This window comes from Aspergillus niger, assembly GCF_000002855.4.
Source record: "Aspergillus niger supercontig An12".
Classification (NCBI taxonomy): Eukaryota; Fungi; Ascomycota; class Eurotiomycetes; order Eurotiales; family Aspergillaceae; genus Aspergillus; species Aspergillus niger.
Genome location: NT_166527.1, coordinates 464,981 through 480,403, shown reverse-complemented (window position 1 = coordinate 480,403; position 15,423 = coordinate 464,981). Strand labels below are relative to the sequence as shown.

The window sequence follows — 15,423 nt, the reverse complement described above, 5'->3', positions numbered from 1 at the left end:
TAGTTCCAAATATTATTATTTCATATCGGATTGTACTGCAGTAGCAAAGTCTGTTTTTGAGATCAATATCACATTGAACACAGTACAGTCACAAATCGTACTAGCAACTACCTACGTATGCTTCCAGCCCGTCAGCTCATCGTCCAGATCTTCCATTCAGAAAACTAAGTGTCTTTCATTTCCCAAGAGGAGCAACAAATACTCTATACGCAACTTCACTTTATGCTATGGATTTTCTGTAGCATTATCTACAGCCTTGTTGATCTAGACTAACGCAATGTGAAACAGAAGAGAATCCGCTGGGGTGGATGGTTGGACGATGAGGCTTAGGTATAGGCATAAGTGACGAGGACCATGATCTGGCGTGGGTTGGAGGTGCTACTTAGCTGCCTAAACATCTGCGCGCCGGAGTGAAGGTTGTGAGAGGATGAGCCAATCAGAACACGTCCTGATTTCATAAACATGCAATTGGGCACTCCAACATAAGTCCGAGCAGGGGCCGGGCGTGAATTCCTGCATCGAGCAGCGCCTAGCTTAAGGAAAATGACATGCTCACGTATGAACAATTGCTAGCCAGCCTGATTGTTTCTGGGTAATCAACTTAACCCCCCTTCTCCCCGGGGCTCAGAACTGCGTGGGTTCCCAGAGAAAAATTCAGTCTTTTCCTGTTCTTTTGTACAAATCTCCTCACTCGATGGATTCCAGCTTAAGCATTCCGGTCAAAGATGAGTCCCTTAGCCATACTCTTTACGAAGCAAGTAGCCCATACCTTACCACCCATCAGCAGGGGCCCACCCAGGGTGATCTGACGGACAGTGTCGTCCGCAACAACGACAACCGCAACTTCATCAGCAGCCTCTCGACGAAAAGCCCTTTCCATCTAGCATCATCCGAAGATCGCTCCACACAAAGTGCCCCTCTTGGATCGGATCAACGACATACAGATAGCCCGCTCTTTGCTAAGCCAGAGGTCTTCTATGAAGTGACTGGGAGTGACCGCTATGTTGCTCAGCCCATACTCGATGCAAAGCTTCGTAAAGGCTTCTTCGAAGTCAACGGCAAATGGACTTTGTACCATCGCAACTACTTTTCAGTTGAGTGTGCCGTTTCCTTTCCTCGGGATATCGAAAATGGGCTGTACATACAGCGCGGTAGAGCAGAACTTCAGCAAATCCACGGCTTTTCGGTGAAACTTTTGGCGAGCAAGGATGGTGAAATCCGTGAATTGGTACAGCACACACCTAAAAGAGTTCGAAAGAGGGAAGCCGCATCGGAAGAGATAATTTGGTTCCCACTCATCGCCAATGCAACTGGTAGAGAGGCAGCGGACCGATCTGAAGAAGTCAATATCCCCCGCAACGTCAAGTCGTCCAATAATAACGCAGGAGAAAGCAGACTATTCTCTCACACTTTCGAGAGAATACAGTTTGAGAAGGCTACGCCAGACAATATCAAAAGACGCTCACAGAAGCAACACTTTAATCTCGTGATTGAGCTTAATGCCCAGATCTCGGGCGGGGAGCCCGATCGAAACTTGCACTGGCTGAGGATTGCCCGACAAACCTCAGAACCATTCATCATACGTGGTCAACCCGCAGGTCATTGCAAGGGGGGAAGAAGGGGTGATCACACTTCCATTTTTTATGGTGGTGATGGCATGCGTCGAGGTAGTCTCACAGCGTCACGTCCGTTTCTGAGAGATTTTGAGTGGCGTACAGACCGTAGGACCAACGCTGAAGAGAGCAATCATCATCCGCCTACTGCTCAGCGGCTCCGTGGACGCCAACGCGCAGGACAAAAACGGCTATACAGTGCTGGCAGTGGCCCCCAGGGCAAGGTATACAGTAATCTTGCATCTGCTGCGCGACGCGCACGTGGAGGTGAGTTGGGATGACTGGGACGGCCGGCACCCCCTGCCCAGGCAGCGATCGCAGGCTCGACGACGAAAGTCCGGCTTCTGCTAGGGGAGATAGAGACAGTCGAGCCTAACTAGATTAATTAGATACATTATTCAATTTTAACTGCTGGAAGTACGCTTTATATAATCTTTACAGGAAATACGCAGGGTTAGTTGATAATCTACAGTGTAAAATAGAGGTACCTAGTAGTATAATGGTTGGCTTAGGCCAACAAACAAGACTTAAAACACAAACTTCTTGGCCAATTATTCTACAACAAGGGATAGTTTCTAAATACTAATTCATATAAGATTATATTGCATTCACAAAAGCTTTATATGTGCAACCGAACTTCATTCAATCAAGCATATTTATGAGTCGCACTAGAACTCATCTATGAATGTTTCCAGCATGTCGGCTCATCGCCCAGGTCTTTCACTCAGAGGGGGGGGCGGCAAACCTTTGTTCAATTCCAGTATATATAGTAACATTGTTTATATTAACATTATTCTAGATAGTGTCGACGCCCAGTAATGACAATTCAGCCAGACAGCATCTCTCATTGAGCTGAAGATGGCTTCTATCTGTGTTGGCTATCTATCACTACCAGGGTTTGATATATTCCTGCCAGACGAGTCCGTTGCAGACCTCATAAGCACTGGATGCTACGCAGTTCTTGACTACGCAGTCTGCTTCTGGTCTTCCCGTCTTCAGGAATGCCTCAAGCACGCCATAGATCAGAAGGATGGTATGATATTAATTGAGGTTCTTTCAAAGTTCTTAGAGTCGCAGTACCGATAGCCCCGGAAAGAAATCAACATTTCATCCTCTGCACACGAGTTAAAAAGGCGAATCGAAAAACATGGAGAGTAGTCTGCTTCTGAGAAATTCCTGAACGATTTCGTCTCTACGCAGAATCAGATCGGCTGTTACACCCAGAACGCCGCCACTAATGAATGTCTCGATATACCCGACGTTATTTCGCGCATCAGAGACAATATAGAGAGAGCTGTTTCAGAGAACGTGGGCAGTGAGAGAACTGACTCGAGAGTACTGTACTCTTCCTATGGTCATATAAGTGCCCTAGGATGAGTTGTGAGTTCTTCTATCGAGGCTTCGAGACTCCCCAGCAAAGAGAATCTCATATGAACAAGCACGACAGGCCTTTTGGATGCTCCTTTCCTCAATGTTACAGAGCTACTATTCGGTTCAGCTCAAAGAGACATCTTGAAAAAAACATCGCAGAAACCCATGAAAGACAAAAAAGGGACATACACTCTCTTTCTTCTAAGCGAATGCGGTTGGATTTATTGTGCAGAGTTTGCAATGCAAGCATCCAAGACACAAAAGCATACCGCGTGCATTACTGCCCGCGCTCACCACCCACACGGTCAAATAAGCGTTTTTTAGCCAATAGGAGTTTTTCGCAAGGTGTGGAAGATACTGCAAGCGAACCTCAGCCGACAGCTCTATCTCAGCAAAGCTCCCATCTGATTCGAACTAATCAGGTCGAGAAGCTGACTCACAACGATGAGCAGAGAAACAGTATACGCAGCTCGTGCGTAACCTCTGGGAGATGCAAATGCCCAGGTACGAACCTCAGGAAGAGTTGCAGGCGAAGGACCAAGCAAGCCACTTCAGCAAGCCGAAATACTTCAATCGGCTGCCGTCCCCGAGCTCGGAATTGGATGTACCAGTTCAGCTTCTACCCTCTTTTGAAAGTGAATCTGGCCATATCAAGACCCGGGTTTCTGGCCAATTTCGAATATGGATTCCTGCCCAAACCAAGACGTCCATCTCTTGTCCAACTCAGTTAGCCTGCTTCATGAAATCCCAATTGCGACACAGCATCAATTGCAGCAGAAGGAAGAAGGGCAGGCTGAATAGCGAATTTCCACCAATATTTGGCCAGGCGGCATTCCTAAAGTAGTATGACTGAGGATTGAATACGAGAGTATGTGAGCGGGCTGTAGTAATAGAAGGTAACAGATTTCTGAAGAAATTGAAGGAGCAGCATCAAACGTTCAAGGGACAGTCAACAAGGGAAATAATCTGGGAGAAGTCAGGGCTATGCCTTCAGCATGTCTCACTTTACCGCGACATTGATGCCTAAGTCGGCGAGTGACTATGGATAGTAGATAGATGCTATGGTTGGTGACTTCGACTCACTGTGAGTTTATACTGGCCCGACTTTCAAATTTGTACAACCTGTTCGGGCTCTCCAGACCGGACTCGAAAATTGCTCGAATGAGGATTTCACTGTTGGATTGTAACATCATATATTGCGATGGCGAGAATATGATGTTTACAAAATGTGATGCCCGCCATGCTACACTTATAATTTACGGGTTTCTTATTGTTGTGGTCAGGTGCGTGGGTGACAGGTGGAGAGACCATCGTAGACAAAGCCAATGGGAATTATATCGAGAAAATTCTATCGAGTTTTTGATTTTCGAATTTTTCCATTTTTATTTTCATATTTGATTGTAAAATAAACAAGTGAAGAAAACAGAGATAGAAGGAAAACACCTTTCAGACCTCCTCGACACCCACCAAGTCCGACCGACCGAAGTCAAGACATCATGACAAGGTAAAGATCATCACCACTCCCTGGACCATCACACCGACACCCGAAACAAGTCTATCCGAAAACAGATTGTAACAGAGCGTGCAAATGCAAGGTCGAGTCGGAAGTAAAACGGCTTCACTTTAGGGCATCGAGGACATAGCAGTCATCAGCAAGGGTGGAGATTCTGTGGCTCTTTAGAAGAGCTCAGAGGTGGGACGTCTACTCTAAAGTGATTCTTTGAACTGTAGGCAAAAAGGTGGTTAGCAAATGATTCTGAAGCCCAATGTAGGGGGTAGGGAAACTAACGTAGAGTCGCTTGATTTCCAAAATTTTCGGGGGGGGAAGCCGCCTTTTATACCTGCGCGGTGGGTCCTCGCTTGCGCTAGCTGACTTTGCCTGTGGAGCCACGGACAGCCGAGGTTCCTATTAGTCATCACATAGAGCAGAGACTAGACTTCTCCACCAATAAGATTGCAGAACGCGGCCATCACAGTATATCAATTTCCCATCCAGGCATTCCCTATGCCTTACGCGCCAGAGCAATGCAACTAAAAAGCAGACTACCCCCTTCATCCGCATTCAGCTTGATGATCCTCCTGATGCCCATATCAAGCGCCCGCGGACTAAGAACATCCTCATTCTCAGCAAGGTCTCCCCTCTCCAGAGGCCCCTTCCTCGACCCCTCCAGCTCCCAGAGCTTCCCGCCGCTCTTGACGAAACTAACGAAATGCCCACCATCACGCTCATCCATTAGATTGGCATCGCTTTCGCCCGTCTGCTCAACTGACTTATGAGCAACTTCAAACGCTTCATTATTATAGAGCATTTTAGCGCGTTTGTTCATATCCAGCGGTATGGCGAGGTTCCGTATCGTCTCAAGATCGGACCCAGGTGTGATGAAGTCGACAGCCGGACCGTTGATCACACTATGTAATAGCCCGATCGATCCGCAAGCATGGCCGATGGTCTGCTTGAACCAGATGACTGGCTCGTCAGGACGGCCGGAGCCAGGGTAGGGTTCTTCTTTGTTAGCGTCTTCGGCCTTGCGGCTTTGGTCCCAGGCTGGTGTAAGTGGGATAATGACTAAGAGTGCCAGAGCAGGTCGGGGGATGTGTGTAAGCTGTGATGGGTCATCTAGGGAATAGACGTCGTAGAATTGGAGCTCCGGAGATAGGCCTAGCTTTGCTGCTAGTTGGTTCATGACGTCGGGGTTGTTCTCTGTTTAATGGGTGAGGATCTACTTGTTCCACAAGTAGGCTATGAGGGGTGAGAATTCTTTTTACCAATCATTTTCCATGTTTTCTTTTCCGTTTTAAACAAGCTAAGTAGATGGACGATGATGGGGACACGGGGATTTTGATGTGGATCTTAAGCCGGAGAGCGTAAGGCGTATTGAAGCTGCAGAGTGAGATTGCTAAATGCCCGGGCGCTAGTTGAGGTCACATGAGTCGTTATCAGACTCACAAAATCACTGGAGGTACTATTCTGTTGACAGTCCACAGGAAGAAGATGGTGTAGAGTTTGAAGGATCCGATTAGTAGATTTAAAATAGGCCAACGTGTTAGCCAGTAGTTTCAAAAAAGATACGCCTTTCTGGGGCACAGACGGAGAGATGTATGTCCCAGCATCATATATTAGGTCGCCTGCGTCATGAATGGAGCGACATGATGAGTTGTTCAGACCCATAACTAGTACTGTTCTGAAATATCTTTGAGGCGGCGCTATGTAACAGAAACGCGAGGACAGAGAATGGGTAACTTCACCCCTCTTTATCCCATCCTTCTGGTCACTCTCACCTGCGCATTGTGAAACCCAAGTCAGGGAGCCACTCAGTCGATCAATATCTTATGTGCTCTGAATGTAGAGATGATGAAGAACCCTATCTCTATTAGAGTTTCACGAATCGTTATTGTCTATTTTGATATTTATTTTGTGGACGACTGTATAATCCCCTGTATCTTCTGACATGCTGGAGAACAAGGGATTTCTGTCCCTATGAAGTGAATTGGAAGTTAGACATCCGCATGTATTTCATAATTAACACAATAATGGGATCCAAAGAACCAAGCATTACGGTGGGCACAATTCGAAGAGCTGCTTATTCTCTGGTCTCCCTGAGCGGAAATCATAACACCACGTCACACGACGTCATTGTTCGCCGAGGATTGTGCGCGTTCTCTTCCCCTGTCTCATGTTTCTTATTATATCTCCTCAACAGCTACATCCATGGGCTCCAGTACTCATAGACATGAATCATTGTTCGATAATAAACTAGATTTTGAATTTGGGACCTGGAAAATCGGCAAAAATCTCTCCAGTAAAGTCCGATAACAGGAAGACCCACAAGGTGGCTTTACATATGAACGACATGAAGTCTATGAAGCTACAAGAATTGATCAGTCTTCAAACACGCCTGATATTATTAAGATTAAAAGACAGTACGTCTTCACTCTTCAGAGAAGTCATAGGCATAACGCTATAAGCAAGGAAAGGAACTGGCCTGACGTCAACAGAATAGTGTCTTGGAGTAACTGTGGCTACTCAGAGCCTAGTAAGGGTGTTTACCGCGAAATATATAATCTATCGCAATTAGAAGACTGCAGGAGCACGCCCAGACTTCTAGATCACGCTGTCGAAAAACAAGACTCTAGCGATGAACTGCCAGGCGGGTACATTGCATATATTATAATGCAAAAGGTCCCGGGAGAGAACCTACATAGCTTCGACGCACTCTCAACAGGAGAGCAGAACCGTATTTAAATTACATTCATTGAAGGTTTATAGTATGCCTTCTCTATAAGGCGTGGGACAGAAGACTTTGATATAAGAAGCTTTCCTAGTCAGCTTTGCTAACGGACTTATAGAGAACTGCATTCCCGTCATTTCACTCATTGGGATTCACGAAGAGAGAATATCATATGGAAGCCCCAAAGCGGGAAATAGTACATGGCCTTCGCAAAGTATCTCCGGTGTCTGCTGATATGCTACAGCTTTATCATGGACCTTGAAGATGTCGAGCAACATACAAATCTAACCAAGGATGATGTATGTCTGGTCGCATTAGAACAATTAGAGTACTGGAGTCTAATTGAAGGACAACATAACGGTGCACTTCTCTTCCACAAGGACGAACTATTGGAGGATTTGAAAGCGCGACTTTATAAGCAGTGATTAGCCAGTGTCAAGATACATTCTATCACTATCTACGCTCTTTGTCACCCTCTGAAATCTCCGAGTGACCCATGTAGGATTATGCGATGTTACAAAGTGAATTATTCATCATATTAAAAGGTTTAGTATACTCGGAGCACCACTACAGTATTGATGGAAAAAAACTTGGTTTGCCTAGAATTATACGTTGGACTGTTCTTAAGTTCAAAAATCTCAAGATAGTCGGTCTGATGAGCTTCTTCTCATTTTGCTCATGCTCATGATATAAATGTTATGTTTTATAGAATAAAAAAAATAAAAATAAAAATGAAATAATAATAATAATATAAAAAAAAAAAAAAAAAAAAAAAAAAAAAAAAGACAATACAATACGCTAATCTAAAATGATTTCCTTGTCGAAAACGCAATTTTCTATGCTTACTTGGGCAACAACAACAAGAGTGAGGTAAAGCTGCCGGGTGTTGAGTACTAGAGTCCGTGGTTGGGGTGAACTATGGTAATGGCGGCCCAGGCCCATTCACGCTTTTCCAGTTGGCAGGCTCGGACGCAGTAGTTCTGAGAAGAAAAATGAAACTTTAGAACGCCCCATTTTGGAATTTACTGTAAGTTTTGTGAAAGGCGAGTCTGCTTGGCACAAAGGTCGGATAGATGACTACCTAAGGGATTGTGTAACGTAGTTCCTCTACGAGTTGGCAACCCATGTCATGCTCTATAGGAATGATGACCCTTTCCATGGATTTGCGAGATACTGCTGCTAATATTGTCTAAGAATGCAAGGGATCTGTCCTAAGCGACAATATATCTTGTTCATTCCCCTTATATATCTAAGCAGCAGCACAGTCCTTGACTAAATTCTCCACCTGAGTATTCTTCTCCTTGAAAACAGGCCCGAGAGACTCAATAGTCTCATCCGGTATATCTCGCCGAGCTGCTGCCATAGTCCCGTATTCCTCTGCGGAGCGCTGCCCAACCAGAAGCAGAGTTGACAAAATAGTAGCAACACGATTATCGGGGTCCTCAACAATCTCATAGATACTATCAGCCACGATAGCGGTGTCTCCAACGACTGTCGCAACTCGAGATACATCCAGGAACACATCACTGATGGCATCTGCCTCGCCAATGAAAGGAATCACCAGGAAGATAGCGCTGATGATATCCTCAATCATTTCCTTTTTCTTCCAGGCTTCTTCTGCTTTCCCGATTGCCACAACTTCTTGCATGGAACTGACTGCCTGGAGGAGAAGCTCCACTGCCAGGGAGATGCTCTGCACGATGTCGTCCGTGAACCCGGGCCAAGACCCCAGCAAGATCTGCAGCTGTACCGCGAGGATGTTGGCCTGCAGGTTGTCGAGATTAGGTAGGGATTTCTCGACCACTACCCGAGGGTCGGTGATATTGACGTAGTCGGCCTTCTGGGGTATGTTGTAGTATGTGACGACAGAATCATGGCACGAAGGGGCTAGGATGCTTTCTCCATCACAGAGGTAGGAATCCTTCTCGACACCGTACTTGAACCAGTCCGGCTGGATGCCGTAGTCCTCCAGCAACATTTCCTCGAATTCCGTGGAGTTCTTGACCTCGTAGTACACACTGAAGACTCCGGTAGCGCTGTAGTTGGGACAGCTGGTCGCGGACTCGTTCTTGCCCTTCCATTCGATGACACAGTCAAAGTAAGAGAGGCCCGGGCCGGCAGGTGCCCATTCCATGACACTAGCGAGGCTGGAGGTAATGTTGTTCTCGACGTATTCCTTGTAATACTTAAAGGTCTTGTTGTAATTATTGTCGGCCATGATCTCCGTATAGTTGGCCACCACTTCGTCAACCAAGTTGTACAAAACTGTCAACATGTAATAGGGAATGCACTCATCCTGCATGTAAGCGCTCTCGACGTCCAGGTCTTCCATAGTGGATATGGTCAGGTTATAATCGCACGGCGACGTCACTTCACACCAGGACCGTGTGTCATCGTCCGTACAGGAGAGCTCATCACTCTCTGAGTAGGATTCTCCAAGCTCGCACTGGTCATAGCACCTGTCACGCTCGCAGGCAAAGTCGCACAGGCCATAATCGTCATCGCCAGAGACCAGATGGGCTGTGGCGCTGCTGTTGACCACAGAGAAAAGGTCGAGCGCCCCAGTCGCGGTGCAGTTGCAAGCATGAATGGGACAATAGCCATGTGCGCATCCAAAGGCGCAAAGATTTACGAAGTCGCCAGTACCCTCACCAGCCGTGCATGCTTCGGCAGCGAAGTCGGATACAGTGGGAACCGTAAGAGTTACTTCGACAGTACCGCACGCAGTGCTCGGACAGTAGCCATGGTTGCAGTCAAATGAGCACAGTCCGCTGTAGCTTGCATCTTCGCCAGAGATCGGATAGCCATCGACTCCGGTCTCTTCCGGTACAGTCGGGGGCGGGCCGAGTTTGGAACAAACACATGCAGTGATCGGACAGTACCCCCAAGAACAGGCCGCGGAGCAGAGCCCGAGAAAATTGCCAGCGCCCCAACCCTCGATACATGTCTCATTGGAAAGGGATGTAGCCGGAGTTGCACTGATCGTGCTAGAGGACATACTGCTCCCAACCCAGGCATTCCAATTTTCGATATCGGAAGCAGCAGCGCAACCGGAAGAAATCGATTGGCCGTCTATGCTGGCAATCGTGGCACCACCACGGCTAATGGTAATGGTCACCGCACCTGAATGACTAGAGAACGATACGCTGCCATGATAAATTCCGATATCACCACTGGGGGTTGCGGTCCATGAGGCCCCAAGGTCAGTGCCACCAACAGAGACGGTGATATCGGCCTGAGATCCGAGAAGAGCAGAGTAGAAGATCTTGTCTTGCACGATCTCGTAAGGCCAGTACTCAATCTGAAGCTCATTGGCTGTATTACCAGTGGTTCCTCCATCGGAGGAGCAGGCTCCAGCTTTATTCAGACGATACCAGCCAGTCACACCTTCTTGGGTAATGGTAGATATGTTGTTTTTGTATGTTTCAATAACATAGGGAAGGAAAGCGCGCCATCCATCATGCGGCATGTCGAGGACATAATTGTAAGGCGCCAGTCCGGTATCAAAGGCGGTATATGTCTGGTTGGCCAGTGGATCATCCGATGATTTGATCGGACCGATATAGTGTGATTCGCCATAATCGTTCCAGGAAATAATCTCAATGAATTCGGGCGCAACAAATAACGCTTGATTCCACCGATCGAACCACATGCCATCTCCTCGCCAAAGCCAATTCTTGTCATAGCCCGGCATGTTGGTGAAGAACCATGGAGAAACAGGCATCATATAGGGCTTGCCCTCAAGGTAGTTAATATAGGACGCATCAGTGTATGTGTCCATATCCGCGACACCATCAGCCTGCTCCATTGCTTCCATGGCTCCAAGTGATGACCAGTCTGGTATGAAGAAACAACCTGTTTCTGATTTGATATCCACCCAATCTTCTGCGTTGCCAGGGCCTTCAAACGTGGACACAAAAGGTTTGTCATTGTAATAAAAGTAGACATCTGGCGATTTATAAGTGTTGATGTAGTTTATTACATCAGCTTTAGCCCAGGCGCCATTTCCAGCATAATCAAAGGAAAAGAAAAGGTAAAAGCCGACATTTTCAGCAGCGAGGAAAGCATTTGCTACGGAAGCAGTATTCACATCCTGATCCGCAGCGATGTTGAGTGCAAACGCATCGATCTTTGCCTCGACAGCCAGGGCCATTTCAGACTCCCAGTCATCGACTGTGTAGCCTTCCGTGTTAGATATCTACTAAGATATCAGTTTCTTGTTCTTAGAAATACGATTGGACTCGTAGAAGGAGACAGTATATACCATGAAATGAGCAAAGACCGCTCTCGCACGAACATGAGAAACTAGAAGTAGGAAGAGAATAACGATTGAACCCGTTGGAGAAAATGGGAAAAAAGAGTGTCGCATGGTAAAGAATGTCTGATGCCCGGAAAATCGCCAGGCAACACTGTAGAAAAGAGTGACTAGGGGACAAAGAAAGAGCGGTAGTCCGTAGGACGGGGAAAAGAAGGAATGAACAGAAGGACGCCAACTTAAAACACGTGCTGATTTGGCCCTCTTCTTATATGTTAAATCCTCACCTACGGAGGGCAAGAAACTTGAATGACATTCTTAACGTAAAATGAGATGGTATAAATTGCGCTATTTTCCAAATAGCACTAAGACAGTCTCACAGGGCGAACGTAGCATTGGCTAAATGGCGCTCCCCTTTCAGATAGTCCTTGGTAGATATCAACGAACTAAGTAGCTACGCTAAACCTGAAATCGTTTATTTTCTTCCGAAAGGACAAGGTACATTGAGTATGCGACTCCATAACTCGATGTCCACGCTAGCGATTAGCGTCGCAGCCGGGAGCTATCATCTTCGGACCCGAAAGATGCATATGCCCAACTAGGCCATTTTCCGACGCTACTATTATGCCTACTCCAAAAGAGCAATGTCCCAAGAGTGGAGAGGGCTAGTTCATAGTAAGAATGCTGATATCTCGGGAAAAGGCTGTGAAATAAGAATGCCACATTTGCCGGGCCCGGGGTCTTTCAAACAGGACAGTCGTGATTCTCTATTGATTCCTCTGATCATCTGAAGTCGCGAGAATTACATACATGCAGCATTCGTTCCTTCTCTACCATCTTGCTCCAGCATGAAAATCTTTCAAGTCTTTCTGTATGCCGTTTTCTGGGCAGCCCTCGGAAAAGCCTCCGACAACGCAGTGCTTTTCGAAGTGATATACTACTATTATGCGTATCAAATCGAGGCAGGCGCGTTTGCGGATGCCGATAGATTCATTGCACCTGAATGCCATCCTGCAACTGGCACGATTTGCACCTTTAACGAGTTTCTTAAAGCTATCACTTCGAAAGATTACCCACCCAAGCTAATAGAGGCTGGAGACACGACCTCACCCGCCATTGAAGACGCAGATACAACATTCTCTGCCATGAAGTGGGATAACGAATATGAAGTCGAGGACTTGTGGAGAGATGGCGCGAGATTGAACCACATGGCTGTGACGGTGAGGGTGACCAACCGTATTCAAGAGGCGCGCGAGGTTCAAACTGTCGATTCGAACCTCTTATCCAAGGCAAAGGAAGCTCTCGAGGTTATCCAGGAAAAGCGCTGGGAGGAAAACTTTGAGAAGGTAGCCCCCGCCTTCCAAAACAAATACAAGGGTGTTACTCTGTATGAGACGGAGACTACGGTGGATGATACTAAGGTCAAAGTCATTGACTGGGTCAAGACAGCTGCTGTCCAGGCATCGAAAAGTTCTTCCAAGTCTAAGGTTCTGCTCAAGCGGTATCAGGACTGGGTAAAGAGTAATAAAGGTTACGATTATCGCTACCACCAAAACATTGCGCGGAACATAGCCGGCTTTCGTAATGTTCTGGACGCAGAGCCAAGCTGTCGCGCTGAAATTGGCAACTATGCTAGAACCACTCCCTGATGGTGTATTGCCATCAATAAGTGTGCTATCTATTCCCCGAAAAGCTTTTGTGGGCATCTAAGGAAGGGAAACAGGTGATAGCAAAGGGCTTCCACGGGCCGTTCTGTGTTGTTGTCTCCTTTTTGTTTCATATTATCTCATATTCTATTAGCTAGTCATTACAACCAATTTCAATATGATTTTTACTCCCGGCTGTGATTCCTGGGCCAGCCAGTCCCGATGACTACTAGGCTGCTCCCTTGCCCCACATAGGCTACTTAAAAACATTGAACTATTTCCCCCCTTCCTCCTCGTCGCCCACTGCTACTCCCTTACTCACATCTCCGACACGTCGCCCAAAATGCTCAATAACATTCCTAATGAGATACTTCTTGACATTATACCTTTCTTTACTCCATCTGACTTCACTCGATTGGTTCTTGTTTGCAAGGCCTGGTACATCGAATTTATCCCGTACCTCTATAACCACGTCTCGCTACCCTTGAACGAGTATGATCATCTTGGTACTACCTACGGAATGATGCCTGAGTCCCATCTTCCTGTGCGTCGATTTACACAGACAATGATCACAAATCCCTCCCTTGCTCCATTGATTCGATCCTTGGAGCTCTATCCTAGCGACTGTAAGGAGGGGAAATGGAAACAACTACCTGCCTTGGAGCCTTTGCCTGAAGAGAGGTATCGTCACCTTATGTTGCCTTACGGAGAGGCTAAACACAAACACCGCCGCAAGTTTTATGCTTGGCGCAGAGACCTCAGGGAAAATTCTGAGCGAATGGATTATCATCGGGTGCTCCACCATTTCGAAGATGCTTGGCTAGCGCTATTGCTAGTCCAGCTACGGAACCTCGAGAAGCTCGGGATTGCCCTCCCGGAAGAGGTATGGATAGGAGGATATGAGGACGGACCGTTTCCCCCAAGGCGTTCACCGCACTTTGAACGGGTTATTGCATGGGCGAGTCATCCTAAGTTGGGAGTCTTGACCAAACTCAGTCATATTTCACTGACAGATGGGCCTTGCATCTGGGAATCTGAGCTTTCAGTCCACGCTATTCCCTTGACCCGATTACTCCCCTTTCTTCGGATACCTTCCCTGCGAAAGCTATACGTTTTCAATCCATGTGATCGATCCCCACTCAGCATACCAAAAGATCTCACCATTCCACTCACCCATCTGGATTTTCATGTCCCGAAAGAAGCCATGCCAAACCTCCCTCATTTTCTCAAGCGATGCTCCATGCTCGAGTCATTTACACTACAACAGCAGGGCTGGTGTGAGTACTATAGTCGGTACTGGCAAAATCTACCTCAGCTGTACCAATCCCTGCAAAGGTCACGTTCCTCGATCCGCCATTTGAATTTGACTTTTTGTGATTGGAATGTTTGGCAAGATGCAAAGACACCTAAGCCGGTCTTTTTTGGACCTCTCTCGGACTTCCCCATTCTAGAGTCCATTAGAATCCGATGGGGTAATCTCTTGCAATTCACCGAAGAGCGGGGCCATACACCGGTAACACCACTCTGGCAACTTCTCCCATGCTCGCTCAAGCACTTGTTCATCGATCATTGTCTCCTTCAGTGCTCAGAGGCACTATACACCGAACTAGTGAGTCTAATGATACACTGCTCCACTCACGTACCCTGTTTGCGGAAGCTGTATCTTCGATTTGCCGAGCGAGAGCGAGCTCCGACAAGTTCCCCCGAAGACATACGGACGAAGAGAATGACACCAGATTCTGCCAATCATGATAGACTACTTGCGTTACGGCTGGACTTCGGTGCTTTGAACGTCGATTTCCAGGTTTTCCAAGGAGATAAGAAAGTAACTTTTTACCATGAGTATTGCATAAGAAAGAAGTGGCCAAGGGGTAAAGATGGCGAGGTTTTTGTCCTTTGAGATTCTTTAACAGGAAGGCGTGATTCTAGGTGGCGTCTCATTAAATTTGAAGTTCCACCACGGCCAGTGGTCGGAGGACTATGTAGCAATCTAAAGACTAGTTAATTTCCTTTATACAGAATCTTCTTGGCCAAAAGGGGTCTACATATAATAAAATTTTTCCCTCATGACTAAGGCCGAAGCCAGGCTGTCCCATCGACCTTAGTCACAAACTACTGCTCGAACATTTTCGACCCACCAATTGTGAGTGAGCAAATCGGAACGGAGACAAAGTTCACTCCAGGCAGAAACGTAATGGATTCACTAGATGGTTTAGTGGATATGAGGTATGAGCCAGGGACCTCGGATTCAAAAAGGGGGCCGAGAGAGGGTTCACGGCCTCTTGGAGGGAGTGTGCGTCGGCCGGATA

At 46.9% G+C, this 15,423-nt stretch overlaps 7 protein-coding genes across 7 annotated transcripts; 5 read left to right on the top strand and 2 right to left on the bottom strand.

The window, feature by feature from the left end:
• Positions 1-694: 694 nt before the first annotated feature.
• Positions 695-2,432, top strand: An12g01840 (uncharacterized protein; the record flags this gene model as incomplete). The annotated part of the gene is made up of 3 exons (XM_059750713.1): positions 695-1,880; positions 2,055-2,066; positions 2,413-2,432. The coding sequence occupies 3 exons, from the start codon at positions 695-697 to the stop codon at positions 2,430-2,432; spliced, it is 1,218 nt and encodes a 405-aa protein (XP_059605532.1).
• A 39-nt stretch (positions 2,433-2,471) lies between these two features.
• On the top strand, positions 2,472-4,011 carry An12g01830 (uncharacterized protein; the record flags this gene model as incomplete). Its single annotated transcript, XM_059750712.1, has 5 exons — positions 2,472-2,663; positions 2,784-2,928; positions 3,012-3,105; positions 3,316-3,645; positions 3,888-4,011. 5 exons carry the CDS (start codon positions 2,472-2,474, stop codon positions 4,009-4,011), a joined length of 885 nt encoding a protein of 294 aa, XP_059605531.1.
• A 976-nt stretch (positions 4,012-4,987) lies between these two features.
• An12g01820 (uncharacterized protein) lies at positions 4,988-6,153 on the bottom strand (the record flags this gene model as incomplete). Its single annotated transcript, XM_059750711.1, has 2 exons — positions 4,988-5,683; positions 5,932-6,153. 2 exons carry the CDS (start codon positions 6,151-6,153, stop codon positions 4,988-4,990), a joined length of 918 nt encoding a protein of 305 aa, XP_059605530.1.
• Positions 6,154-6,835: 682 nt separating this feature from the next.
• On the top strand, positions 6,836-7,638 carry An12g01810 (uncharacterized protein; the record flags this gene model as incomplete). The annotated part of the gene is made up of 3 exons (XM_059750710.1): positions 6,836-6,905; positions 7,013-7,136; positions 7,458-7,638. The coding sequence occupies 3 exons, from the start codon at positions 6,836-6,838 to the stop codon at positions 7,636-7,638; spliced, it is 375 nt and encodes a 124-aa protein (XP_059605529.1).
• Positions 7,639-8,462: 824 nt separating this feature from the next.
• An12g01800 (uncharacterized protein) lies at positions 8,463-11,582 on the bottom strand (the record flags this gene model as incomplete). Its single annotated transcript, XM_001395229.1, has 2 exons — positions 8,463-11,411; positions 11,478-11,582. The coding sequence occupies 2 exons, from the start codon at positions 11,580-11,582 to the stop codon at positions 8,463-8,465; spliced, it is 3,054 nt and encodes a 1,017-aa protein (XP_001395266.1).
• A 530-nt stretch (positions 11,583-12,112) lies between these two features.
• On the top strand, positions 12,113-13,117 carry An12g01790 (uncharacterized protein; the record flags this gene model as incomplete). The annotated part of the gene is made up of 2 exons (XM_059750709.1): positions 12,113-12,143; positions 12,285-13,117. The coding sequence occupies 2 exons, from the start codon at positions 12,113-12,115 to the stop codon at positions 13,115-13,117; spliced, it is 864 nt and encodes a 287-aa protein (XP_059605528.1).
• Positions 13,118-13,457: 340 nt separating this feature from the next.
• On the top strand, positions 13,458-15,014 carry An12g01780 (uncharacterized protein; the record flags this gene model as incomplete). Its single annotated transcript, XM_059750708.1, has 1 exon — positions 13,458-15,014. One exon carries the CDS (start codon positions 13,458-13,460, stop codon positions 15,012-15,014), a length of 1,557 nt encoding a protein of 518 aa, XP_059605527.1.
• Positions 15,015-15,423: the final 409 nt, after the last annotated feature.